General features: G+C 43.2%; 1 protein-coding gene across 2 annotated transcripts; it reads left to right on the top strand.

Moving 5' to 3' along the window:
* Positions 1-5,279: 5,279 nt before the first annotated feature.
* On the top strand, positions 5,280-12,345 carry DMRT2 (doublesex and mab-3 related transcription factor 2). 2 transcript variants are annotated; one of them, XM_005296914.4, is made up of 4 exons: positions 5,280-5,673; positions 6,732-7,181; positions 8,913-9,015; positions 11,027-12,345. In XM_005296914.4, the coding sequence occupies exons 2-4, from the start codon at positions 6,759-6,761 to the stop codon at positions 12,061-12,063; spliced, it is 1,563 nt and encodes a 520-aa protein (XP_005296971.2). In that variant the 5' UTR covers positions 5,280-5,673; positions 6,732-6,758; the 3' UTR covers positions 12,064-12,345. The 2 variants fall into 2 exon arrangements, with proteins under 2 accessions (XP_005296971.2, XP_042706563.2); XM_042850629.2 differs by lacking the exons at positions 5,280-5,673; positions 6,732-7,181 and adding an exon at positions 10,254-10,326.
* The last annotated feature ends 8,603 nt before the right edge of the window (positions 12,346-20,948 follow it).

Raw genomic sequence — 20,948 nt, 5'->3', positions numbered from 1 at the left:
TCAGTTTGGGAGTCGCGGATCGGGGTGCTGCACTAAAGACTTCTCCTCTATATCCCCAATGATTGCAAGCCAGTCTTACTGAAAGAGTGGGATTTCTTCGGCTAACTTTCTGGCTTTGGGAACGAACCTACCAATGACTCCGCGTTCAGAATCCTTCGTTGCTTCATCGCTTTATTGCAACTTCTTTTTTTCCTAGAAAATTGCGCAGAGTGACCAACATTCCTGTGTAAAACAATCTGTTAACCAGTCTGACGTCTGCGTGTCTACCCGAAATATGTATCAGATATGTTGTACAAATCCTAATAGGTGGCAACATAAATATTTGACTGATTAATTGACTCAGTTTGTCAGAGCAGACAACTAGATGTGCCTGGAAAATAATAATAAAAATAAAATATTGCGTCTCCTACATTTTTGTAATAGGACTTCATAGATTTTTTTTTAACATTCTTGCTGTTGCCTATATGTTACACGTACTGGGTGTGCAATATATGTGATTAAACATACTACAAATCCCAGGGAATCTATGGGCTTTAAACAAGTAAGCCATTAAGCTAAAACATAATATACTGCTACATGACAGATTAACTGGGCAATTGGATGTTCAAGTGAATTAAATATAATATTTTAAGAAAACATTTGATTCTATTGCTTTGCTAGACGTCATGTAGAAAAGAATAAGGGACAGACCTTGCATTCCTTATTAGGCAAACTCTCACGGGCATCAGTTGGAATAAAGCATGTAGGGTCTGGTATATGTTATCACTGTGGACACTAATGTTAAATAGAGAAAGTGTTATACATAGGACCAAATGCATCTGTGCTCTATGGAGTTGTGGTAGGGATGCATTTAACCCAAAAGATGAAAAACGAGATGAAAGATCTATAATTCTGTTTTTGCTATTCAAGCTACCACAAGAGTTCTTTGGCGGAGCTGAGGCGGTTCCAATCTGCTTTACAATAAGCCACTTGAATGAAAGGCTACATAGTTGTACCTCTATCCACCAGAGTGATCTATGCTGTGCTATTGCTGGGCCAGCCATCAAAGAAATAGGAGGTTGCGCCTTACTGGAGATCTTGTAGGATCATATACTTGGGATGAGGAGGATACGCGTTTCAAATTCCTCTTTTTAAAAGGACAAGGTAATGAGACTAGAGAGGCACCCAGTTATTATGGTGATAAGGATCATATAAGGTCCATAAAATAGATTTGGAAAGATGGATCTGATCCACAAATAGCGTCAGAGAAGCCTAAACAGGGGTAGAAAGACAGATAATGTAGGCAAAAAAGGGAGAGATTCAACAAAACTTGAGGTCATTTAGGCTCAGGCTGTGAATGTGTAAACAAGGGACTCTATTATTTACACTACTTCATGTTTCCCATAAGTAAATCAAATTAGAAAGCAACAACTAAGGATCACGGTTACATTTGTAATGTAAGGGAGCGGGCAAGGAGGGAAGTGTATATGTCCTGCAAAAACTGAACACAAACAACAGTTAAAAAGAAGAAAGTTATACAAACATGCTTTAAAATCATGGCTGGGTTTCACAGTTCCCCGCGGATAAAGTAAACACTAGGCGAACTGTTTTGTAATTTACTATTGTGACAAAGAATTTTACTTCGTAATTTGGTATCGGTTTACAAGCAAAGGGGACTTCTGTTTCCTAACCTAACAGGTCCTGTGTCATGCCTGCCCCTTTTAAGAGGGACCCCAAGGGGGAAAGTGAAATTCCTTGGGTATTTGCCTTTTAGTCATGCTTATAAGTCAAACAGTAGCCAGCGTCTCTTTTGGGATGAATAATATCAGCCATCAGGAGATGCACTTTCCCCCCCAGTCTCCCTCTTTACATAACACTCAAAGGTGCTGCGGGTCAAAGAGGACAAATGTTCTTGAAGCTCGGTGCGTTTGATGTTCTGGGGCGGTGGAAGAGCTCCTGACACCTCCTGAACTAGCCAAAGAGCTTGGGTGAGCTCGGAATGTTCCGCAAAGCTAATATTGACAAAACCGCCGAGGAGGGTTCATTGAATTGCACAGAAGGGAGCAGGGGTTCTGGCGACACAATCCGGGCCTAGGTTTTGGGAATCAGGCTAGCCCCCAGGCATTAGAGCGAGTCCAATTTAAAAACCGGGCGATCAGTCCTTCCAAACCTCGCAGTCCTTACTGAAGCAAAAATCACCACTGACACCAGCTTTGACACATGTTTGATGGGCCCCACTAGGAGAATCCGGCCCCTTCATGTTTGAAAAGCTCTCGGAAGTGGCTATCAGTGTCAATGAATTGACATACCCCATTCCCAAACTCCAATCGACAGCCACATCATTTCTCCAAACCTTAATACATGCAGGGAAGAAAATGGGGGAGGGGGTGTCTTAGAAATAACTGGTGGTGGGTTGGGAAAGTGAGAGAGACTCATTTCAGAGGAATCACTTCAACTAAACAAACAAATCCCCATCCCTCCCGCCCCATCCATAGCGTCAGAAGCTAACTGCCTGGGGGTAGGGTCATACGCTCTATTTAGGAAGGGTCTACATGGAACAAAGATCTTGGTGCCCAGAGCGCTGAGTTAAGGTGCCGGGTCGGAGAAGAATTTAGGTCGTATATAGAGAGAAATAGCAAGTCTGAAGGAGCTTAGACCTCATGGGGGGAAAGGGAAACCCTGGCCCCATCGAAGTCAATGGGATTTTTGTTATTGACTTCAATGGGGCCAGAATTTCACTCAGGGATTTTCCCTAAACGGAGGTAGAAACCTCAGGGGCTGGCCGATGAAAGTCAATGGCATTTATTTCTTTCGAGTCGCAATCAGGTGAGCAAAAGAAATGGTTCTTTCAGTATAAGGCACACGAGAAAACGGCAGCATTCAGGCCAGTAAGAGCTTGCCCCGGCTCAACACGTTCTATTTCGCGGTTTAATAACCAGACACCCCAGCTACACCCCGGGAAACCAGAACTACACTCCGGGAATAAGGGTTTAGAAACGACCCCCCGTAGATACTGGCGGGGCTTGTTATTGGGACCGATCCACTCTGTCCGGGTTTGTTTTAACTCCTGATGAGAAAAGGGAGCAGCGGGAACGTGCGTAAGAGGTTATTATTTGCCTTTGATTTAAAACGAAAACGTGGGCCTGGTAGTCAAAGGGATTTTTGTCACTGGGCAGGATCGGGTCCCCTGCGGGAGAACTGGCTTCCTGCCCAATGGTTTAACTAGGCAGCAGTGACCAGAGAGGGCCCCTCTCCATTTGCGGCTCAGGTGTAACTAGAAAGGGGATTGACACATATCCACGGCGATGCTGATTTCAGCAGCTGAGGCTGATTTCCTCGGGTGAGGAGTTTACAGTACACAGACTTCTACCGCCGAGAACTGTTTTCACTGTAGATAACAATTATTTAAAGTCAATCGCATTCAGGGAACACTCACTTTTAATTTGTTTATTTTGAGTTTATAGAACAAGCTCCTTACCCCCCCCCCTCTGCCCCCCAAGTAAACTGGCTTCTGCTGACAGATTTCTGTGCTTTGCTCGCTGAAGCGTATACAAAACTCTTGGTGGGATTGCTTCTAAATATGTGAAATGACCAACGATCGCCCTTTATAATCGTTCGGGGCATGTGCTTCTAACCTGAACACTACTGTAAAAAGGAAATACAAACAGGTGATTTTTTTTAAAAAAGGCAACGTATAGAAAATGTAAGAGTTCAAACCAAACCAAAAGCTAATGAGATCACCCCGCGCTATTTAAAGGGCCACCTACTTGCTAAAATAAAAGCGTATTTAAAGCAAATGCTTCACGTGTAAATTCGCGCCTCATCTGTTGTTGATGCTTCCCCCTTGAATTTTCTTCTCCATCCTTTCCAAGATGGGAAGACATGAGCGTATGGAGAAACAACGGCTTTTCTCCAGGCGCAGATGGACAGTTGTTCCCTTAAAGAGGGCTAAAGGTGATGAAGATGTTCTCTGTCCCTGCATGAGGCTAGAGCCAGGCGGACAGAGGAACCGCTGCCCAGCTGAGTGTGAACTGTCCAGTGCGAATCTCCAAACACATTTCACAATCATCCATACATCATAAGAAGAGATACAAAAATCTAAGAAAAAACCGGATCGACCTGACTCACTAGAGTTTGAAAACCCGACTTACTAAGGCCAAGTTTCTGATATATCTAATGCAGATGTTAACTATATACGCGCCGTTGGTATCAGTCTGATGATAGGATACGCGTATACGTTTATATTATATAAGAAAACATATTAACCTATACATAGACACACAATGTAAAGGGGGATATTTATCAGAGTATTTACGTCACAAATAAGCAGTTGCTCTGCGAATATTTTCATCTATATCATTCTTTTCGATCAGCACATTGTTGGAAAGTTTGATTCCATACAATTGTTTTCCTGGTCACAATGTGGATAAAGTTAGCTTCTGGATGAAATTGCTAGTTCTGAGGATAGCCTGACATCCAGGATAACCAATATTTTTATGTTTTTACCTTCCCTCGGCTCCCGCTTTTATCTTGCGAAGCAATGACACTTTAAAATATTTCTGGCACAACTGAAACTTTGCAAGTAATCATTTAATCATTAAGTTTTGAACGAAACAAAGCTGTCTGCCCCCTGCCCCTGAAATGTAGCATCAGAAATGAAGCAGCAATAGAAAGTTATTCAGGACTATGATATTTGTTGGGGAATATTATTGTTGTGACAATTAAGGGAAGAAAACGTTCAACATAAATTCACAGTATAACAATCCTTATTTCTAAATTGCACATCATAATAAAACACGATTCTGTTTTATTTTCTGATTTTTAAAGGCCATTGCCAATCGTATTTCTTGCAGCTAGACAACCCTAACCCCATAAGGAAAATGTGATATTATTTTGGATATTTTAAATTGGTTTTGCTCTTGATGACCGCTCTGCCTATAAGGAGACAATCTCACTTCCCGGCGCCTTTTATTTATTATTTGTAATCATTATGCTGGCTATGATTTTCCTCTCTTTGGACCTCATGAAAAATTCCCCTTTACCCGTGTGTTTACAATACAGGGGGTACGCCTAGTGTTTGCAAGTCTGACGGATAAACAGTGGCTTTCACACACCGCCCGGTTTGCAGGGGCTGGACACATTATTATCACACAGTCAGGCGGACACAACCAGGGGCGGAGATTGGAGACTAGAGGGAGGGAATCGACGGCCCCTACTGCCAATCAGATCTCTCTCCGCCCAACAACCCACCAATCAGCTGTCCGGGCGCCCCAGAGCTGGAGCGGATAATACAGTGGGGCGAGTCGGGCTGGGCACTGCACCGAGGGGAACATAGAGGCGGGTGCTGGCGCTGTGCTGTTAAGGCCTGGGGTGCTGAAGGCAAATGCACCCCAACTCCCCCTTGCTTATCTCTCTCCCTCAAGCCTGATAAACCACCACAGCATCTCAGACCCGCCAGCCCCTTGCTTCGGTCCCCGCAGCTCGCCCATCGCTGGCAGGCGCTGCCGTGTCCCTCCCTGGCCCGTCCCAGCCTGCAGAAGTGACTGCCCCGCATCGAGCCGCGATGTGTCGGGGCTGCTGAGGAGCTGCGGTCCCCCTGGGCTCTGTGCTGCCCCGGGATCGGTCTGCGCCCAGCCACTCCCGCGGGGCTGAATGCAGCCTGCTTCTGCGGCTGGCCTTGGGCTCTGAACTTGGGTAAGTGCAAAACCCGGGGGTTGGAGATGTGCGGGCTGGGCTGGGCAGAGACGAAGGAACATACCTACAATGCAACCTCTACCTCGATTAAACTAACCCACCCCTTAGCCCTCCGGGATACTCTCTAGCACTCTGTGAGGGGGCTGGGGCGTCTGCACTCACTGGCGGAGCGTGTGCTTTCGAGATTAAGAAGGCATTTCACCGTAAGGTTTCCCTATAGATTTAGTCTACCCCTGATACACCAGAGAGAGGAAACCAGGGAAACTCTGCAGACTTTGCAACCCGCCGGGTGCTGCCAGCCCTACAGCCCGTGCTGCGCTTGGCCCACCGGAATGGGGATTCTTGGAAATTAGCCCCTGGATCCCTTTCTTCTGCTGTTCCTCGCCAGTCCTGCGTTCGTTGGGTCAGCAAAATTCCCAGGGAGGTTATCGGGAGTTTTGGATGTTCAAGGAATGCAGGTTCGGGCTCTAAGTCTACAGCTTCGCCAAACATAAGGGTCTAGGCCCAAATCAATAGATAGCTTAACGGGAAAGCCGAGAAGTAATGCAGGTCGCGCAGAGACTTCAAATTCTGCAGCTCGCACTAGACGTGCGCGTTTGCAGAGTGACTGAAGTGACATCCCTATAACCCCGAAGAGGTGGTGTGTGTGTGTGTGTGACCCTGGCAAGGTAGAGTTGAGCTGTGCGTGTAGCCGGGGGAAATCTGACATCAGTGTGTCGTGTGTCGATAAGGACTTGGTAGCTAAGTGTGTAGCGATGTGTGATCGATTAGACGCGCGTGCAAAAAGGCTGTGCGTGCGACTCGGAGAGCGATGTGAGGTGTGTGCAGTAAGGCCTGATGTCGGCACAAACCCCGGCACGACCCCGTCCCAGGGCTAGCCCAACACACGATGCGTGTGTCAGGTGGTGTGCGGGGCTAGCCCTGGGTCAGGGTGCCGGGAGGGACCCCCTGCACGGGGCAGGGCCTGTGTCCGTGGGGAGAATGCACTCAGCGGGCCGTGCACGCCTGGCCCACGGAGCCTGCTAAGGGCAGCGCGTGGCGGGGTTTGTGTTTTGCAGCGCGGAGCAGCAGATCCAGGCGGTGCCATGGCCGAGGGGCAGCCAGCCTCCGGAGCCGACTGGGAGATCGACGTGGAGAGCCTGGAGCTGGACGAGGGCGAGGAGCAGCTGGGGGCCTGCCTGCTTCAGGGCGGCGGCCCAGGGGAGCAGGAGGACGAGGAGGACGACGACGACGAGGAGGAGGACGGGGAAGAGGAAGGGGCGGCCCCGCGGGGCCCTAGCCAGCCCAAGCAGCAGCAGGTGGAGCAGGGCAGCGGAGGGGAGCAGAGGAAGCTGAGCCGGACCCCGAAGTGCGCCCGCTGCCGCAACCACGGCGTGGTGTCCTGCCTGAAGGGCCACAAGCGCTTCTGCCGCTGGCGGGACTGCCAGTGCGCGAACTGCCTGCTGGTGGTGGAGAGGCAGCGGGTCATGGCCGCCCAGGTGGCGCTCCGGAGGCAGCAGGCCACTGAGGTGAGGAGGGGACGAGGGGGGCAGCGCCCATTACCCCTGTGCGGACAGGTGACTCCGCCTGTGTGAGGGCCGCGATCCCTCTCCTAGCAGCGCTCCCGGGGAGCAGGAACTGTGGAGAGGCCTCCCAAAAACGCAGCCATTTCCAATTATTAATACCGATTTGTTCTGCCATCTGTGCAACTGACTAGTCAACACCAGAAGGTAGATGGTGGCATCTGTTTTATCCTGATTGGGACGCAGGCATCCTCTTGACTCAGCTGAAAAGGACCAGGGAGATTTTTTCCCCCCAGAGCCCATATGGGGAGGTAGTTGGTCATTTCCCCAGGCAGTTAAGTGATGTGAGATTTACAGATATGGTTCTTAGTGAACCTGGGTAAATAAGTGAATGGGATGAGAGATCCCAGGCGGTGGAGGCTGTCCGCCCCGGGAGAAGGGCTCGCTCGTTTCAAAAGGAAGAAATTAATCACTTATAACAGAAAAAAAAAAACCCCAACAACCCTAGATTGGAGACGGTACTCCTGTGGATAGGTGTTCACGCAGGATGGCAGAGATCCTAGCAGTCTCCTCTCCTGGGAAGTGACAGCTTTCCACAAAGTATAGTAACGGGCTCCCTAGCTTTGGAAAGAGACAGCGTGTTATTTGCCCCAGCCCTGTACTTTTGTAACGAAGCACCGAGAGTAACTCTGGGATTTGAATCATTCATGGAGATGTGACTAGCCATCGCTCGTCGAGATTTTCACAAACTCGTTTGCAATATTCTTTGCTAGAGGCTGAGTACTGAAACGTGGCAGGGGGGAAACTAGCAAAACTGTCAAAAAATAAAAATAAAACCCCTGTTCTGTAGTTCGCAACGTCACCGAAGGAATGATTTGTATGTTATTATGAATAGTTATTTTAAGGGCTGGTGCCGATGAATGATTATTAAAATTTGATCTAGCACATTCTGTCACCACTGTGTCAGATGCAAGTTCAAGTGACGCGTTTTGTAATATATGGGGTAGTTTTAAGGAGCAGTGTAATTCAGCAACTTCACCGCGTTGCCGAGGGGAAGCGGGAAGTAAATGCGCTTTCTCAATAGATTCGTTACGTTTATGGAATCGTTGCTAACCAAGGCCTCCTATAAAATCTATCTACATATGTGCAAAAATATTCCAGAATTGCCATTCCCTATCTTTAGCACGCTCTCTGATCTACACCTTCCTTTCCCTCCAGAATATTTCCTCAGGGTTTTGCAACGGTTGGTTTTCAATAATCCTTTTTTATTTAAAACGAGGCGTGTTGTTTGTTGGTATTAAGCGATCGGCTCAAATGAAAGCGTCACTAAAGGATAGTGATGCAGACCTGGGAGCCGTTCCGATTTTCACTAGGATCCAACATTCTTCTTTGAGTGCACACGGAGCCGGTGCTCTGTTATGTCTAGTCAAACTCCCGGGCTCTGATTGTAGAAATAGGTTAGATGCTTCTGATAAATATCACCCTTGCTTTTCCTTCCTACTGACATTCGATCACCCCGGCCGTTTTGCGTCACTTTCTGTTTTGTTTATCTGCACTTAAGGCAGATTCTTTATAACAATAAAATCCGTTTCCTCCTTTTACAACCCGGAGAGTGACATTTTGATTCTTTTGAATCCGTTCTTTTAAAACGAGTAGAGCAGAAAATAAAATTTCCTTAAGGAAGGAAAAGACCATTGTCCTGTTTATTGACCGTTTTCTTCTCTTTTCTCTTGCTAGGATAAGAAGGGGCTATCAGGGAAACAGGCTAATTTTGAGCGCAAAACAGTCTACCAGAGGCCTGTCAGGACGCCCAGCTTGCTGGCCAAAAGCATTTTAGAAGGTAAAAACACTCCTGCATTCTGACCTTTATGAGCAACAGACATCATAACTGTAGGAGCTGCTGAAACACCTACTCAGATTTCCATGTGCTATTTTGGAAAAAAAAACAAAACCCAACAACAGTCAGAAAACAAAGTGTCTTGCATAATGCTAAAAAAATCTAAAGTAAAACAAAAGTATTTAATTGCTCCCTACTACAGAAGATCTCAGGATTTACACTATCTGTTCAAATTAAAAGCTTAAGGAATTCTCTCTGTTTTAGAAAAGTTTTTCATTACAGAATTAAGAAAAAAAGGCTAAATATGCAACAGATTAGAAAAATAAACACTAACTCTACTAATTATTTACTAATATTATTTAAAAGGAACATGATTATATTGAAGACATATTTCTTTCTCTGCAATACACATGGAGTGCATATACACCAGTAAGCACGATGTACTGTTGCCTCAAATCTCTGCACATCAAGAACATATTTTAAAATTTTGGACTCTAGCAAAGAATTGTTTTAGAACATAAAATAGTTCCCTTCCCTTTCAAATGAGATCTCGTAGTACATTTTCTTGTATGTTTGTTTATTTGTTTTTTTGGTTGGGATGGAGATGGAGGAAATATGATCATTCTGCTTGTTATGAAACAAAATTGCACTAAAGGATTCTAGAAACAGCAAATTGAAATTTAGGATCATTTTTAGTGTAAAAATGAATGTAGGTAAATAACTACCTGGCAACAATTGACAGTGCAGAATATTTTATTCTTGTTTCATTTTATTTATAAATGAATGCAATGAACTTGACCTTTTGTAATATATAAAACATAATGGACTCTTCAAACAAATTTGATATACATTATTTTGTGCTGCCAGAAATATTATTTATAGTACAATGCCATTTTAAGGTACATTTTTATTAAATAAATGTTTTAAAGGGCTAATTCTTGCTTTTTTCAATACCCTATAACCTATACCCAAAATTGTTTATATGGCCATTTTGGTTACTTTCCAAGTAATTAGAAATTAGAAAAAAGACATGAAAATGATGTAGTCCAGTTCTATTAAGTGATATTTTCTCTTTGCCTGCATTAAGTTAGAAAGAAAGTTTGTCCAGATACTAAAGTGATTTGGGCCAGATAAGAAAACTCTTTCCAGGTTACTTTCTTCTGCAATTCATTCTTTAAAAAAGAATCTCTTCCACATTCTTTTCCCTAATCTACCTTAACTTTCTTTTTCTTTTCTCCTAGCTCTCCTTGGATTTTTCTACCATCTGTAAAATAATGATTCATCTTTAGAAAATAGAAATGGCATCAGCTATAGGTATAGATATCTTCTTTGGCAATGGGGAAACCAGTGTGAGATGAATGGGAATGAAAGTGGGCTAAATCTTGTTCTCCTTACTCATATAAGTAGTTCCATTAACTTGAATGGGATTACTTGTCTGGGTACAGCAAACAGAATTGAGCCCAGTACATTATATTAAGTGAAACTAATTAGTGTGGTCTCCTAATTGAAAATGTTGCAATTTTAAGTAAGTTGTATTTTTTCTTTAATTTTAAGTAAAATAATCTAAATATTTTAAATTGTCACTTTAAAAAAAATAATTTTAAATGGAGGAATGAAATTCCAGCATAACAAGTAACACAGAGGAGTAAATCTCTGCTCACTTTGAGCCCAATCTGACTGCTGTTGACTTCAGTAGGAGTTGGATTGGGCCCTTTATGTAAGTAATCTTGTTGTCTTCACCAGAACTACTTACCTGAGTAAAATGAGCTGGATTTGGCCCTATATGTGCTGGAAGCATCTATATACTACACGGGCTTGGTTGTGCAACGTGCTGAGCACTTCCAGCAAGGTGACTTCCTTGGGAGTTGAAGGCATTCAGGATTTTGCAGGAAGTGCTTAGGTCCTTGCAGGATTGAGCTCCACATTAGCATTCCTGTCCTTTTACAAACATTACAGATAGGTGATGCTGTTTTAGTTACTTTAATTTATTCATACCCATATCTTGTTGTTTTAGGTTATCGCCCCATGCCAGCAGATCCTTACCTGGGAGGGAATTCACCTTTGCCACCCCCTGTAAGTGACAGGATGAGAAAAAGACGGGCCTTTGCTGATAAAGAGCTGGAGAACATTATGTTAGAGAGAGAGTATAAAGAAAGGGAGATGATGGAAGCCACTCAAGCTGCTGCCCTTTTCCTGCCTAACCATATGGTGCATGGAACTGAATACAATTCCTATAAAACTGCCTTTAACCCTACCCAGGTTGAAGATCCTAGCAAGGAGTTTTGCAACTTCTTACCAACCTGTCTTGACTTAACCATGCAGTATTCAGGATCTGGGAATATGGAACTGATTTCTTCAAATGTCAGTGTAGCCACTACCTACAGGCAATATCCCTTATCCTCCAGATTATTGGTATGGCCAAAGCGTAGCCCCATTAGTGATGCTTTTCTCTATCAGCAATGCCTACTGAATGCTACGGCAGTCCAAGCTCTCAAACCTGGGGCAGCCTGGGACTCGAAGACTTCACAAGGCCAGGATTGTGTAAATTCAGAGCAAGACATGATGTCACCAAAAACTGAAAATTCACTTGTGCTTTCTCATGCTCGAGAAATTCAGTGTGTCCCTCAGGAGGGCCGTGAGAGGTCTGCTTTCTCTCCTCCTAAAAGGACTTTTCCACAGATTTCTGAGAAGGATTCTCTGGCTTCTCAAGAACACATCTTAAGCAAGATCAGCAAAGAAAATACCAAGCACCCTCAAGCACTCAAGTATAATCCGTTCCACTCATTTTTACAGCAAACATTTCATGACAAACCAGGGCCTGAGTTAAAAACATCATTTGTAAAAGAGAGCTTTGAAGAGGCATCTAAGAAGTACAGAGAGTGCTCCATCAAAGAGAACCAAAAGTACAAATTTACAATAGATAGATACTCAAAAGACTTTTTTGGGGCCAAACAAGCTGCAACAAAACTTTCAGCAAATGAGCCTCTATCATTCTCAGTTGAATCAATCCTTAAACGACCCTCTTCTGCAGTCACTAATGTCTTGCAGTAACTGCATCTTCAATATCAAGTTTAAATGTTTGCCATCTGCAAAGTTGCTGCCACCTGCCTTTTCTCTCCAAAGATTCGTACAAAGGACTTTGGTTATGTAAATGGAGATTTAAAAAAACCTGTGTACATAAATATGCATGTTTTCTCTCATGAAAATAAATATTTAAATTTTAAAAATGAAAACGGTGCATGTGCTGACTGTAAAGTGTAGGCTTTATACAGCACTTCAAATGTTACAATAAAATGAGATGACTTATGAACATACGTCTTTACCATGCCAAGAGGACATTATCACTTCTGCCTTATGTCTCTCTCCCTCCATCGAATGGGTGTCCACCCACTTGCAGAACATGTGTATGCTATTGTTTGCTATTATAGATAGAGTAATTATTTGCTATGCTGGAGTAACTCATCTTTGCTTTGTACCCATACTAGCTCACAGACCAGGCAACAGCAGTGCAAGTTTACCTGCTAATATGCATCAAAGGCATCTTTCCATTGATTTCAATAGGCTTTGGATCAGGCCCCAGCTGTCAGTGCAGTCCTGATAGGATAAACCTCCTGGGATGAGAGAGTAGGGCTTGGTCTACACTACCCCCCTAATTCGAACTAAGGTACGCAACTTCAGCTACGTGAATAACGTAGCTGAAGTCGAAGTACCTTAGTTCGAACTTACCTTGGTCCACACTGGGCAGGCAGGCTCCCCCGTCGACTCCGCGGTACTCCTCTCGCCGAGCTGGAGTACCGCAGTCGACGGCAAGCACTTCCGGGTTCGACTTATCGCGTCCAGACTAGACGCGATAAGTCGAACCCAGAACTTCGATTTCCAGCCGTCGAACTAGCTGGTAAGTGTAGCCAAGGCCTAGGTTATTCTGGGCCTCTCTATTTAGACTGGCATCATTCAAGCAGGGCAACAGTATATCAGTTTTGAAGTGTGGAGATAGGGACAAGGGGAAGGAAGATGGAAGAATAGGAAAATTCAGTGACTCTTTTAAGTGTTCTCAGATAAAGGTCTGCTCTTGTGTCAAATGGGCATTAAAATCCCCCTCAGGCTCTTCACTGACTTGGAATATTTAATTTCCTAAAACTTTTCACTTCTGACAATCACAAGCGGGACTAGATATTTGTGCCACCTTCAATGAAATGAACTTTGGGGTAAAAAAAGTTTCATAGAATAATAGCTACAAAATGAAAATTAAGATATAAAATTAAGAGGAGATATTATGTCTTTGAGACCTTTTGTAGGCAATGAAAAGAAAATTGGGCTAGTAGGTAGAGTTCACCTCATCCGGAAGCCTCCTTCAAGTTGTGGAAAACTTTACCTATTAACTTAGATTTAACTTAACACACTTTTTTCTAATTTTTTCTTATTTTGCTATTTTTTTTCTATTTTACCATCATATAAGCAGAATTAGCTTTTGTTTTCCTGCTTTCTATACACACTATCAATGTGTTTACATAGCCCTAGGTGGTACTAGTTTGTTTTATCATCTAAACGTCTTTAGTAGTTGGGTGAAAAAATTGCAGTGGACAGATTAGGTTACAAATTCTGAGTAACGAGTGATTTTTGTGAATTTGTTCACTATTCAGAAGTGTTTGGTGATTATTTTTTCCTGAACAAATCTCAGCCCATGGATTGTCAATGAACTGACTACTGTGAGTATTTCTTCAGGTACACCTCTACTTCGATATAACGCTGTCCTCGGGAGCCAAAAAATCTTACCGTGTTATAGGTGAAACCGCGTTATATCGAACTTGCTTTGATCCACCGGAATGCGCAGCCCCGCCCCCCCCGGAGCGCTGCTTTACCAAGTTATATCCAAATTCGTGTTATATCAAGGTAGAGGTGTATTTGATATTTGAGTTGCATGAGTAGTGTCACCAAAGTCACATCAGATTCTTTCTGTTCCCTGGTTGGATGATCTAACCTTCATAAACAACTTCTGTGTAGCTATCTTTGGGTTTTATACTGTTGTCCATCACTGGAATATCTGAGCTCTTTCTATGTAAAATCAATAGTAACAGCAAAGTCTGCCTTTGCCTGACACTAATTTAATTGAGTAATAAAAACAAATGTTTTGTGATTTAACAAATCTTGGCCACTGGTTCAAAATTCACTTTCCATGAACATTCATAGAAATAATACTTTTCTTGTGTGAATGTTAAATAAAAACGGGTGTGAACACAATGAAAGCAAAATAGTCGTAATTGCTTTTTCTGAGACTGTCCCTGATCCAACTATCATTTAGGTCAATGGAAAGAGTACCACTATCTTAAATGAGAACTGGATCAGGCCTTATTTACCCAGATCTAGTCCCTAGCTATCTGTGAATCCACATCCATGCTGAATCATACCTATCTGACAGTTTTGCCTATGTATAAGGCTCCTCACTTTCATGTTTCATGGTTTTATTACCATGGCTTCATTCTTTGGTGGTCGAGGTTACAGAGCATAAAATGCTAATGAGGACTTTTAATTTATTATATATTTAACATATTTCCTTTTTACTAAAATTCTGTTTGCTTTATTTCTCAAGCTGCTGGCATGAACTGTGATGACAGATGTGGGAAAACCAGAAGTCCAACTAGTAGACCAGTTCTGGACTCTGGGAATTTGTCCTGAAATGTCTTGTTGCTTAATAATGCATGTATCTAATTCTGTTCAGCTTAATATTGGTAATCTTTTTTCCAGGAAATGAAGCACCTTAATTTATCTTTAGAAAAAAATATAAGACCTCGTGATCCCTTTAAAGAGCCAATTGAGTAAGGTAATTCCGTGTCCAAATTCTGGGAGAATTCCAAATTCTAAAATCTATATTCCAGATAATTTTTTTCAGAGCACAATAATTGGGAGGGGAATGGCATTTTTATTACTTCTAACCAGAAATGTGACCCTTGAGACAAAACTGGCTAAATCATGTTTGCTCGGCTGCACAAGTAGTCCCACTAGAGTCAGGATTTGGCCCACTGTCTGATCATTGTCCTTCTCATTTAGTTCTTTAGGCTTTATTAATTAGCTTGCCTGGCACTCACGTTTTCTTTCTTTTTTTTTTTTTTGTAACCCCTAGGTTTTCATGAAACTGAAAATGTTTCATGCAGCTTAAAAGTCATCACTCCCAGCTCTGTTTTCCTTTCTTTAAAATATTTGAGAGTTTATTTATTGGTCATGGAAAGAAAGGATTGATAGTTTGAGACGTGTGTGTAATGCATACAGGTGCCATGTAAACTTCCACACACAGCTCTGCTTGGCCAACACCATTCCTGCTCTTTGAGCCCTGAACCTTTCTTGATCAGAGGCTGCCAATGGTGTCCACTTGTGTGATGGTCTGGTGTTGTGAACTGACGGAGAGCAGGTCAGGATCATCACTGTTGCTTTCAGACCAAAACTGGAATTTGAACCCTGGCCCCCAGATGAAAATGTCTATTGCATTGACTAATGGCATTACTTGCTCTCATCCTGCATCCATTCTTCTATTCAACCTTGTGATATGTCAGCTCTTAAAATAATACACACCACTATCTTGGATATAATTGTTGTACTGTTTTCTTAGGTGTCAGCACTCACAATCCTATGTATGTGAACACCTGAACCCAGATCCAGTCCTGTAGGAATCCACTGCTTTTTCTACAGTTTCAAACATACATTATTTGTACTTTACTCAGCTTCTTCTGAGTGGGCCTCTGGTTTACTCCCTTCTAACCTGAATTCTTTTTGTGCAGCTGTGGAACATAGTTGCAGGGGAGCTCAGTTTAAGATCTGGGGCCAGGGGTTAATAACCTACATTTGTGTTTGCTTTTAAACATAAAAATGTTGTTTGTCATGGAAAAGAACTAAGTACAGTCATGCACTGCCCCTGTAAAAGTAGCAAGAAGATCCTTGCAAATCCTGTTGCCAGAAAGCACAAAAATACCTGCTACTGGTGCCGGACTCTGCACTCATAGCTTGCAAGAAGAGTGGACTCATGTGTAATAACAGGTGGAGGACCTAGAGAGACTAAGAAGCTATAGGACCCCAAAGAGCTCTGCACATATTCCTGGCTCAACACTTCTAGCTTGCCGGTCTGGTGTCAAGGCATAGGCATCTGTGATACTGGCTCAGCACCTTTGGGTTACTGTGCTTAAGTCAAGGTGCAGACCTCTGAGTTTGCTGGATCAGCATTTCTAGCTTACCATAAAGTACAAGCTTATGTAAATGCCAGATTTCTATGAGGTCTCTGGCTCAGCACATCGATCTTCCTGGGCTGGCACAGACATTTGTACAGTTACTGGCTAACCAGCCATAACTTACTCATCTGATACTGAGACTCAGGCCCTTGTGAAGTCAGTAGCTCAACAGCTTTAGCAGGCTGGGCTGATGTCCAGGCACAGGCCTCAGTGAGGCTAGTGACTCACTACTTCTTTCCTGTAGGGCTTATGCTAAGGCACCTCTTCGAGGTCTCTGGCTCAGGACCTCCACCTTTCTGGGATGATGATACTAAGGCTATGGCTACACTACAGAGCTTACAGCTGCTCTGCTAGAGCACTGCTAATGCAGCCGCTCTAAGCTGACAGGTGAGAGCTGTCTTGTCAACTTAATTAAAACACAGCCAACGAGCAATGGTAGCTATGAAGCTCTCCCAACGACACAGTCCACACCAGCGCTTAGGTTCGTGTAGCTTATGTCGCATGGGGATGGCTTATTCACAGCGCTGAGCAACATATGTTATATCGACATAGCTGGACTCTAAGACTCAGACCTGGGTGAGTTTAGTGGCTTAGTAGACCTAACTTGTTGGGCTGCTGTGAAAGCACCCATGTCTGTGACGTTACTGGCTCAGCATACCTAACGTTCATTGGTACTTAGTTGCTGTTAGCTCTGAACTAATTAGCGAGTTCGACAATCATTCCATTTCTTTATTCTAACCACAGTTCAGTCTACCTTCCCATTTTGATTTGTCAGCTTGTTTTAACAAAACACTTCAGTTCTTACACTGAATGCTTTCCATTCATCTGACCTTGATATGATATGATATGATAGATAACTACTGGGAATACTTGCTTTCTGCTGGCTGAGAGTCTCATTTGTATCATCAGCTTCTTTTCCCACTGAATTTTTGTCAGCTGAACAGCATACCGTGAACATAAATATCTCCTTTCAAATCAGGTAATTGTTGGCCACTTTCCATTTGATTGTACTGATACTAGGACAAACATGACTTAAGCAAGAATGGCCAATAGTGAGAGCATGTTTTGGCAAGTAGTAATCAATGGACAGAATAGTGTAACTGGGGGCCCCAAAACTCAGCTAGTCATTCACTGGTAGGAAATGTCCCTCCTGGAGATAGTAATTGCTATTATAAATGGAGAAAATGTGTCCCTTTTATGGAAACTCTATCCCCCAACCCTCTTCAGGAGCAACACTGGTATGGTTCTACTGTATGGGGGTGTCAGAAAGGATACAGAAATATGGTGCATGGGGCTCAATCCACATCCCCATGTGTGAGGTTTTGAGTAGGTGAGTGCTGCAGGAGTGGTAAGGGACTGTCCAACAGGTCTGTAACTACTTAGATCTGCTGACTCAACCCCCCTGCATACTGAGGAGAGAGGGCACAGCAGCTGCAGGTGTTACTACAACCAACTGGCTGTAGTAGTGGCTGTGGAGCTACTGTATGATCTCAGCCTGTGGACGTGATTCCGTCCCTTGACCCCTACTGAATTCCCTGTGCAAAGGCTGTTTGCTTGGGTTTTGCCTCTGCCTCCAGGTGAGAGGATTCAGATCTATGTAATGAAAAGTTACAAGTTAACTGTATGTTGCCATGGATAAGAACATAAGAACATAAGAATGGCCATACTGGGTCAGACCAAAGGTCCATCCAGCCCAGTATCCTGTCTGCTGACAGTGGCCAATGCCAGGTGCCCCAGAGGGACTGAACCTAACAGGTAATGATGAAGTGATCTCTCTCCTGCTATTCATCTCCACCCTCTGACAAACAAAGGCTAGGGACACCATTCCTTACCCATCCTGGCTAATAGCCATTAATGGACTTAACCTCCATGAATTTATTGGGTTCTCTTTTAAACCCTGTTATAGTCCTAGCCTTCACAACCTCCTCAAGCAAGGAGTTCCACAGGTTGCCTTTGCACTGTATGAAGAAGAATTTCCTTTTATTTGTTTTAAACCTGCTGCCCATTAATTTCATTTGGTGGCCCCTAGTTTATATTATGGGAACAAGTAAATAACTTTTCCTTATTCTCTTTCTCCACATCACTCATGATTTTATATACCTCTATCATATCCCCCCTTAGTCTCCTCTTTTCCAAGCTGAAAAGTCCTAGCCTCTTTAATCTCTCCTCATATGGGACCCATTCCAAACCCCTAATCATTTTAGTTGCCCTTCTCTGAACCGTTTCTTGTGCCAGTATATCTTTTTTGAGATGAGGAGACCACATCTGTACGCAGTATTCAAGATGTGGGCGTACCATGGATTTATATAAGGGCAAAAAGATATTCTCCTAACATCCTGTTTGCTTTTTTGACTGCTGCTGCACACTGCGTGGACGTCTTCGGAGAACTATCCACGATGACTCCAAGAGCTCTTTTCTGATGAGTTGTAGCTAAATTAGCCCCCATCATATTGTATGTATAGTTGGGGTTATTTTTTCCAATGTGCATTACATTACATTTATCCACATTAAATTTCATTTGCTATTTTGTTGCCCAATCACTTAGTTTTGTGAGATCTTTTTGAAGTTCTTCACAGTCTGCTTTGGTCTTAACTATCTTGAGCAGTTTAGTATTGTCTGCAAACTTTGCCACCTGACTGTTTACCTCTTTCTTCAGATCATTTATGAATAAGTTGAATAGGATTGGTCCTAGGACTGACCCTTGGGGAACACCACCAGTTACCCCTCTCCATTCTGAGAATTTACCATTAATTCCTACCCTTTGTTTCCTGCCTTTTAACCAGTTCTCAATCTATGAAAGGATCTTCCCTTTTATCCCATGACAACTTAATTTAGGTAAGAGCCTTTGGTGAGGGAACCTGGTCAAAGGCATTCTAGCAATCTAAGTACACAATGTCCACTGGATCCCCCTTGTCCACATGTTTGTTGACCCCTTCAAAGAACTCTAACAGATTAGTAAGATTTCCCTTTTCAGAAACCATGTTGACTTTTGCCCAACAATTTATGTTCTTCTATGTGTCTGATAATTTTATTCTTTACTATTGTTTCAACTAATTTGCCCGGTACTGACGTTAGACTTACCGGTCTGTAATTGCCGGGATTACCTCTAGAGCCCTTTTTAAATATTGGCGTTACATTAGCTATCTTCCAGTCAGTGAGTACAGAAGCTGATTTAAAGGACAGGTTACAAACCATAGTTAATAGTTCCGCAATTTCACATTTGAGTTCTTTCAGAACTCTTGGGTGAATGCCATCTGGTCCTGGTGACTTGTTACTGTTTAGTTTATCAATTAATTCCAAAACCACCTCTAATGACACTTCAATCTGTGACAATTCCTCAGATTTGTCACCTACAAAGGACGGCTCAGGTTTGGGAATCTGCCTAACATCCTCAGCCATGAAGACTGAAGCAAAGAATTAATTTAGTTTATCATCTTTAAGTGCTCCTTTTTTATCTCGATTGTCCAGGGGCCCCACTGGTTGTTTAGCAGGCTTCCTGCTTCTGATGTACTTAAAAAACATTTTGTTATTACCTTTTGATACAGTGTTGTGCTAACCATACTAGCATCTTCCTACCAATTAAAGGCTTATACAGTAACCAATAGAAAAGCAGGAATTCATTCTCTATATTGTTAGTTTAAAACACTAAGTCTTCTCTGATCATTTAAAAAGCCCATTAAGGCTGAAACTCAAACAGAAGTAAATTCTTATACGGGCAGAGCCCTCATTAAGGCAGGCACAGAAATATACACCCACAAACTGGTCAGTTAGTGCCAGAACCTGGTGAAGTATGGATCTCTTAGAGACAAGGCAGGGGCATCCATGGGTCTCCAAATCACCTATCTTCTTCAGAGGGGTACAAGAGTCTCAGGGATAGAGGGCTTAGTTCTACAGTGACTCCTCCTAACCATCTAGCTGAGAGCTGCTATCTGAAATGCTCTCTCTATCCCCCATTGTACTTGGCCAAATGTGGACCAGAAAGGTGGAAACAATCACTACTTACCTACACTGGCAGGTAGCAGTCAACTGGGAGGCAAATCAGTTTATCTCAGGATGGGGCTCTTAGCTTGAACATCTTGGTGAGCTCAACTGTCCCAGTGTCATATCAGGCGAGAGCCAGGACCAAAACAATTTAGAGCTTTTAGGTCCAAACAACATCTTAAACTACATCCAGGAATCAACTGGCAGCCAGCTCAGCCTATGGCGTTTCAGTGCTCCCTGTGTACAAAATTACTTAGCAATCAGGCTGCTGAATTCTGCACTAGGTGCATTCTAAGAATAAATTGTGGGGGTCGCTTCAAGGACATGTGAGTTGGCTGGAGAAGGTTCTAGGCAAAAGTGCTATGGCGAAGCCGAGAGACAAAGTGGTTTTAGGGATGCTGTTCTTTTCTTTACTCCAGTAAAGTTCCTTGTTAAGCGTTAGAAGAAAGTGACTCGCTTTTGGTAATTCCTTACCATTGTCACATGACAGTAACTCCATGTAGAATATATTGCCAAATATTTCACCTCACGGTAACTAAGGTGTGTGTAATTGTGGTAAGGTCTGCATTCAAAAGAAAAGGGTATATGATTAGGAGGTTACCTCTAGCTCATGGTCATCTGTAGTGTATGATATATATTGAGTAACATTAAGGTTTACATAAAGGAAAGGGGGGCATGGATCAGCGTTCATGTCGAGCTCCCTGTCAGTACCCAGCCCGGGGAAACTAATGATCCAACCAG

The sequence above is a fragment of the Chrysemys picta genome, chromosome 6, assembly GCF_011386835.1.
Source record: "Chrysemys picta bellii isolate R12L10 chromosome 6, ASM1138683v2, whole genome shotgun sequence".
Classification (NCBI taxonomy): Eukaryota; Metazoa; Chordata; order Testudines; family Emydidae; genus Chrysemys; species Chrysemys picta.
Note: the sequence above shows the minus strand (reverse complement) of the source record. Positions and strands in the feature narration are given on the sequence as shown.

What these genes read in the sequence shown, in the direction of transcription:
- DMRT2 (XM_005296914.4), top strand. Translation starts at nt 6,759, where the DNA reads ATGGCCGAGGGGCAGCCAGCCTCCGGAGCCGACTGGGAGATCGACGTG. An exon ending in GGAGGCAGCAGGCCACTGAG is followed by an intron (nt 7,182 to 8,912) that starts GTGAGGAGGGGA and finishes TTCTCTTGCTAG; the next exon opens with GATAAGAAGGGGCTATCAGG. An exon ending in GGCCAAAAGCATTTTAGAAG is followed by an intron (nt 9,016 to 11,026) that starts GTAAAAACACTC and finishes TTGTTGTTTTAG; the next exon opens with GTTATCGCCCCATGCCAGCA.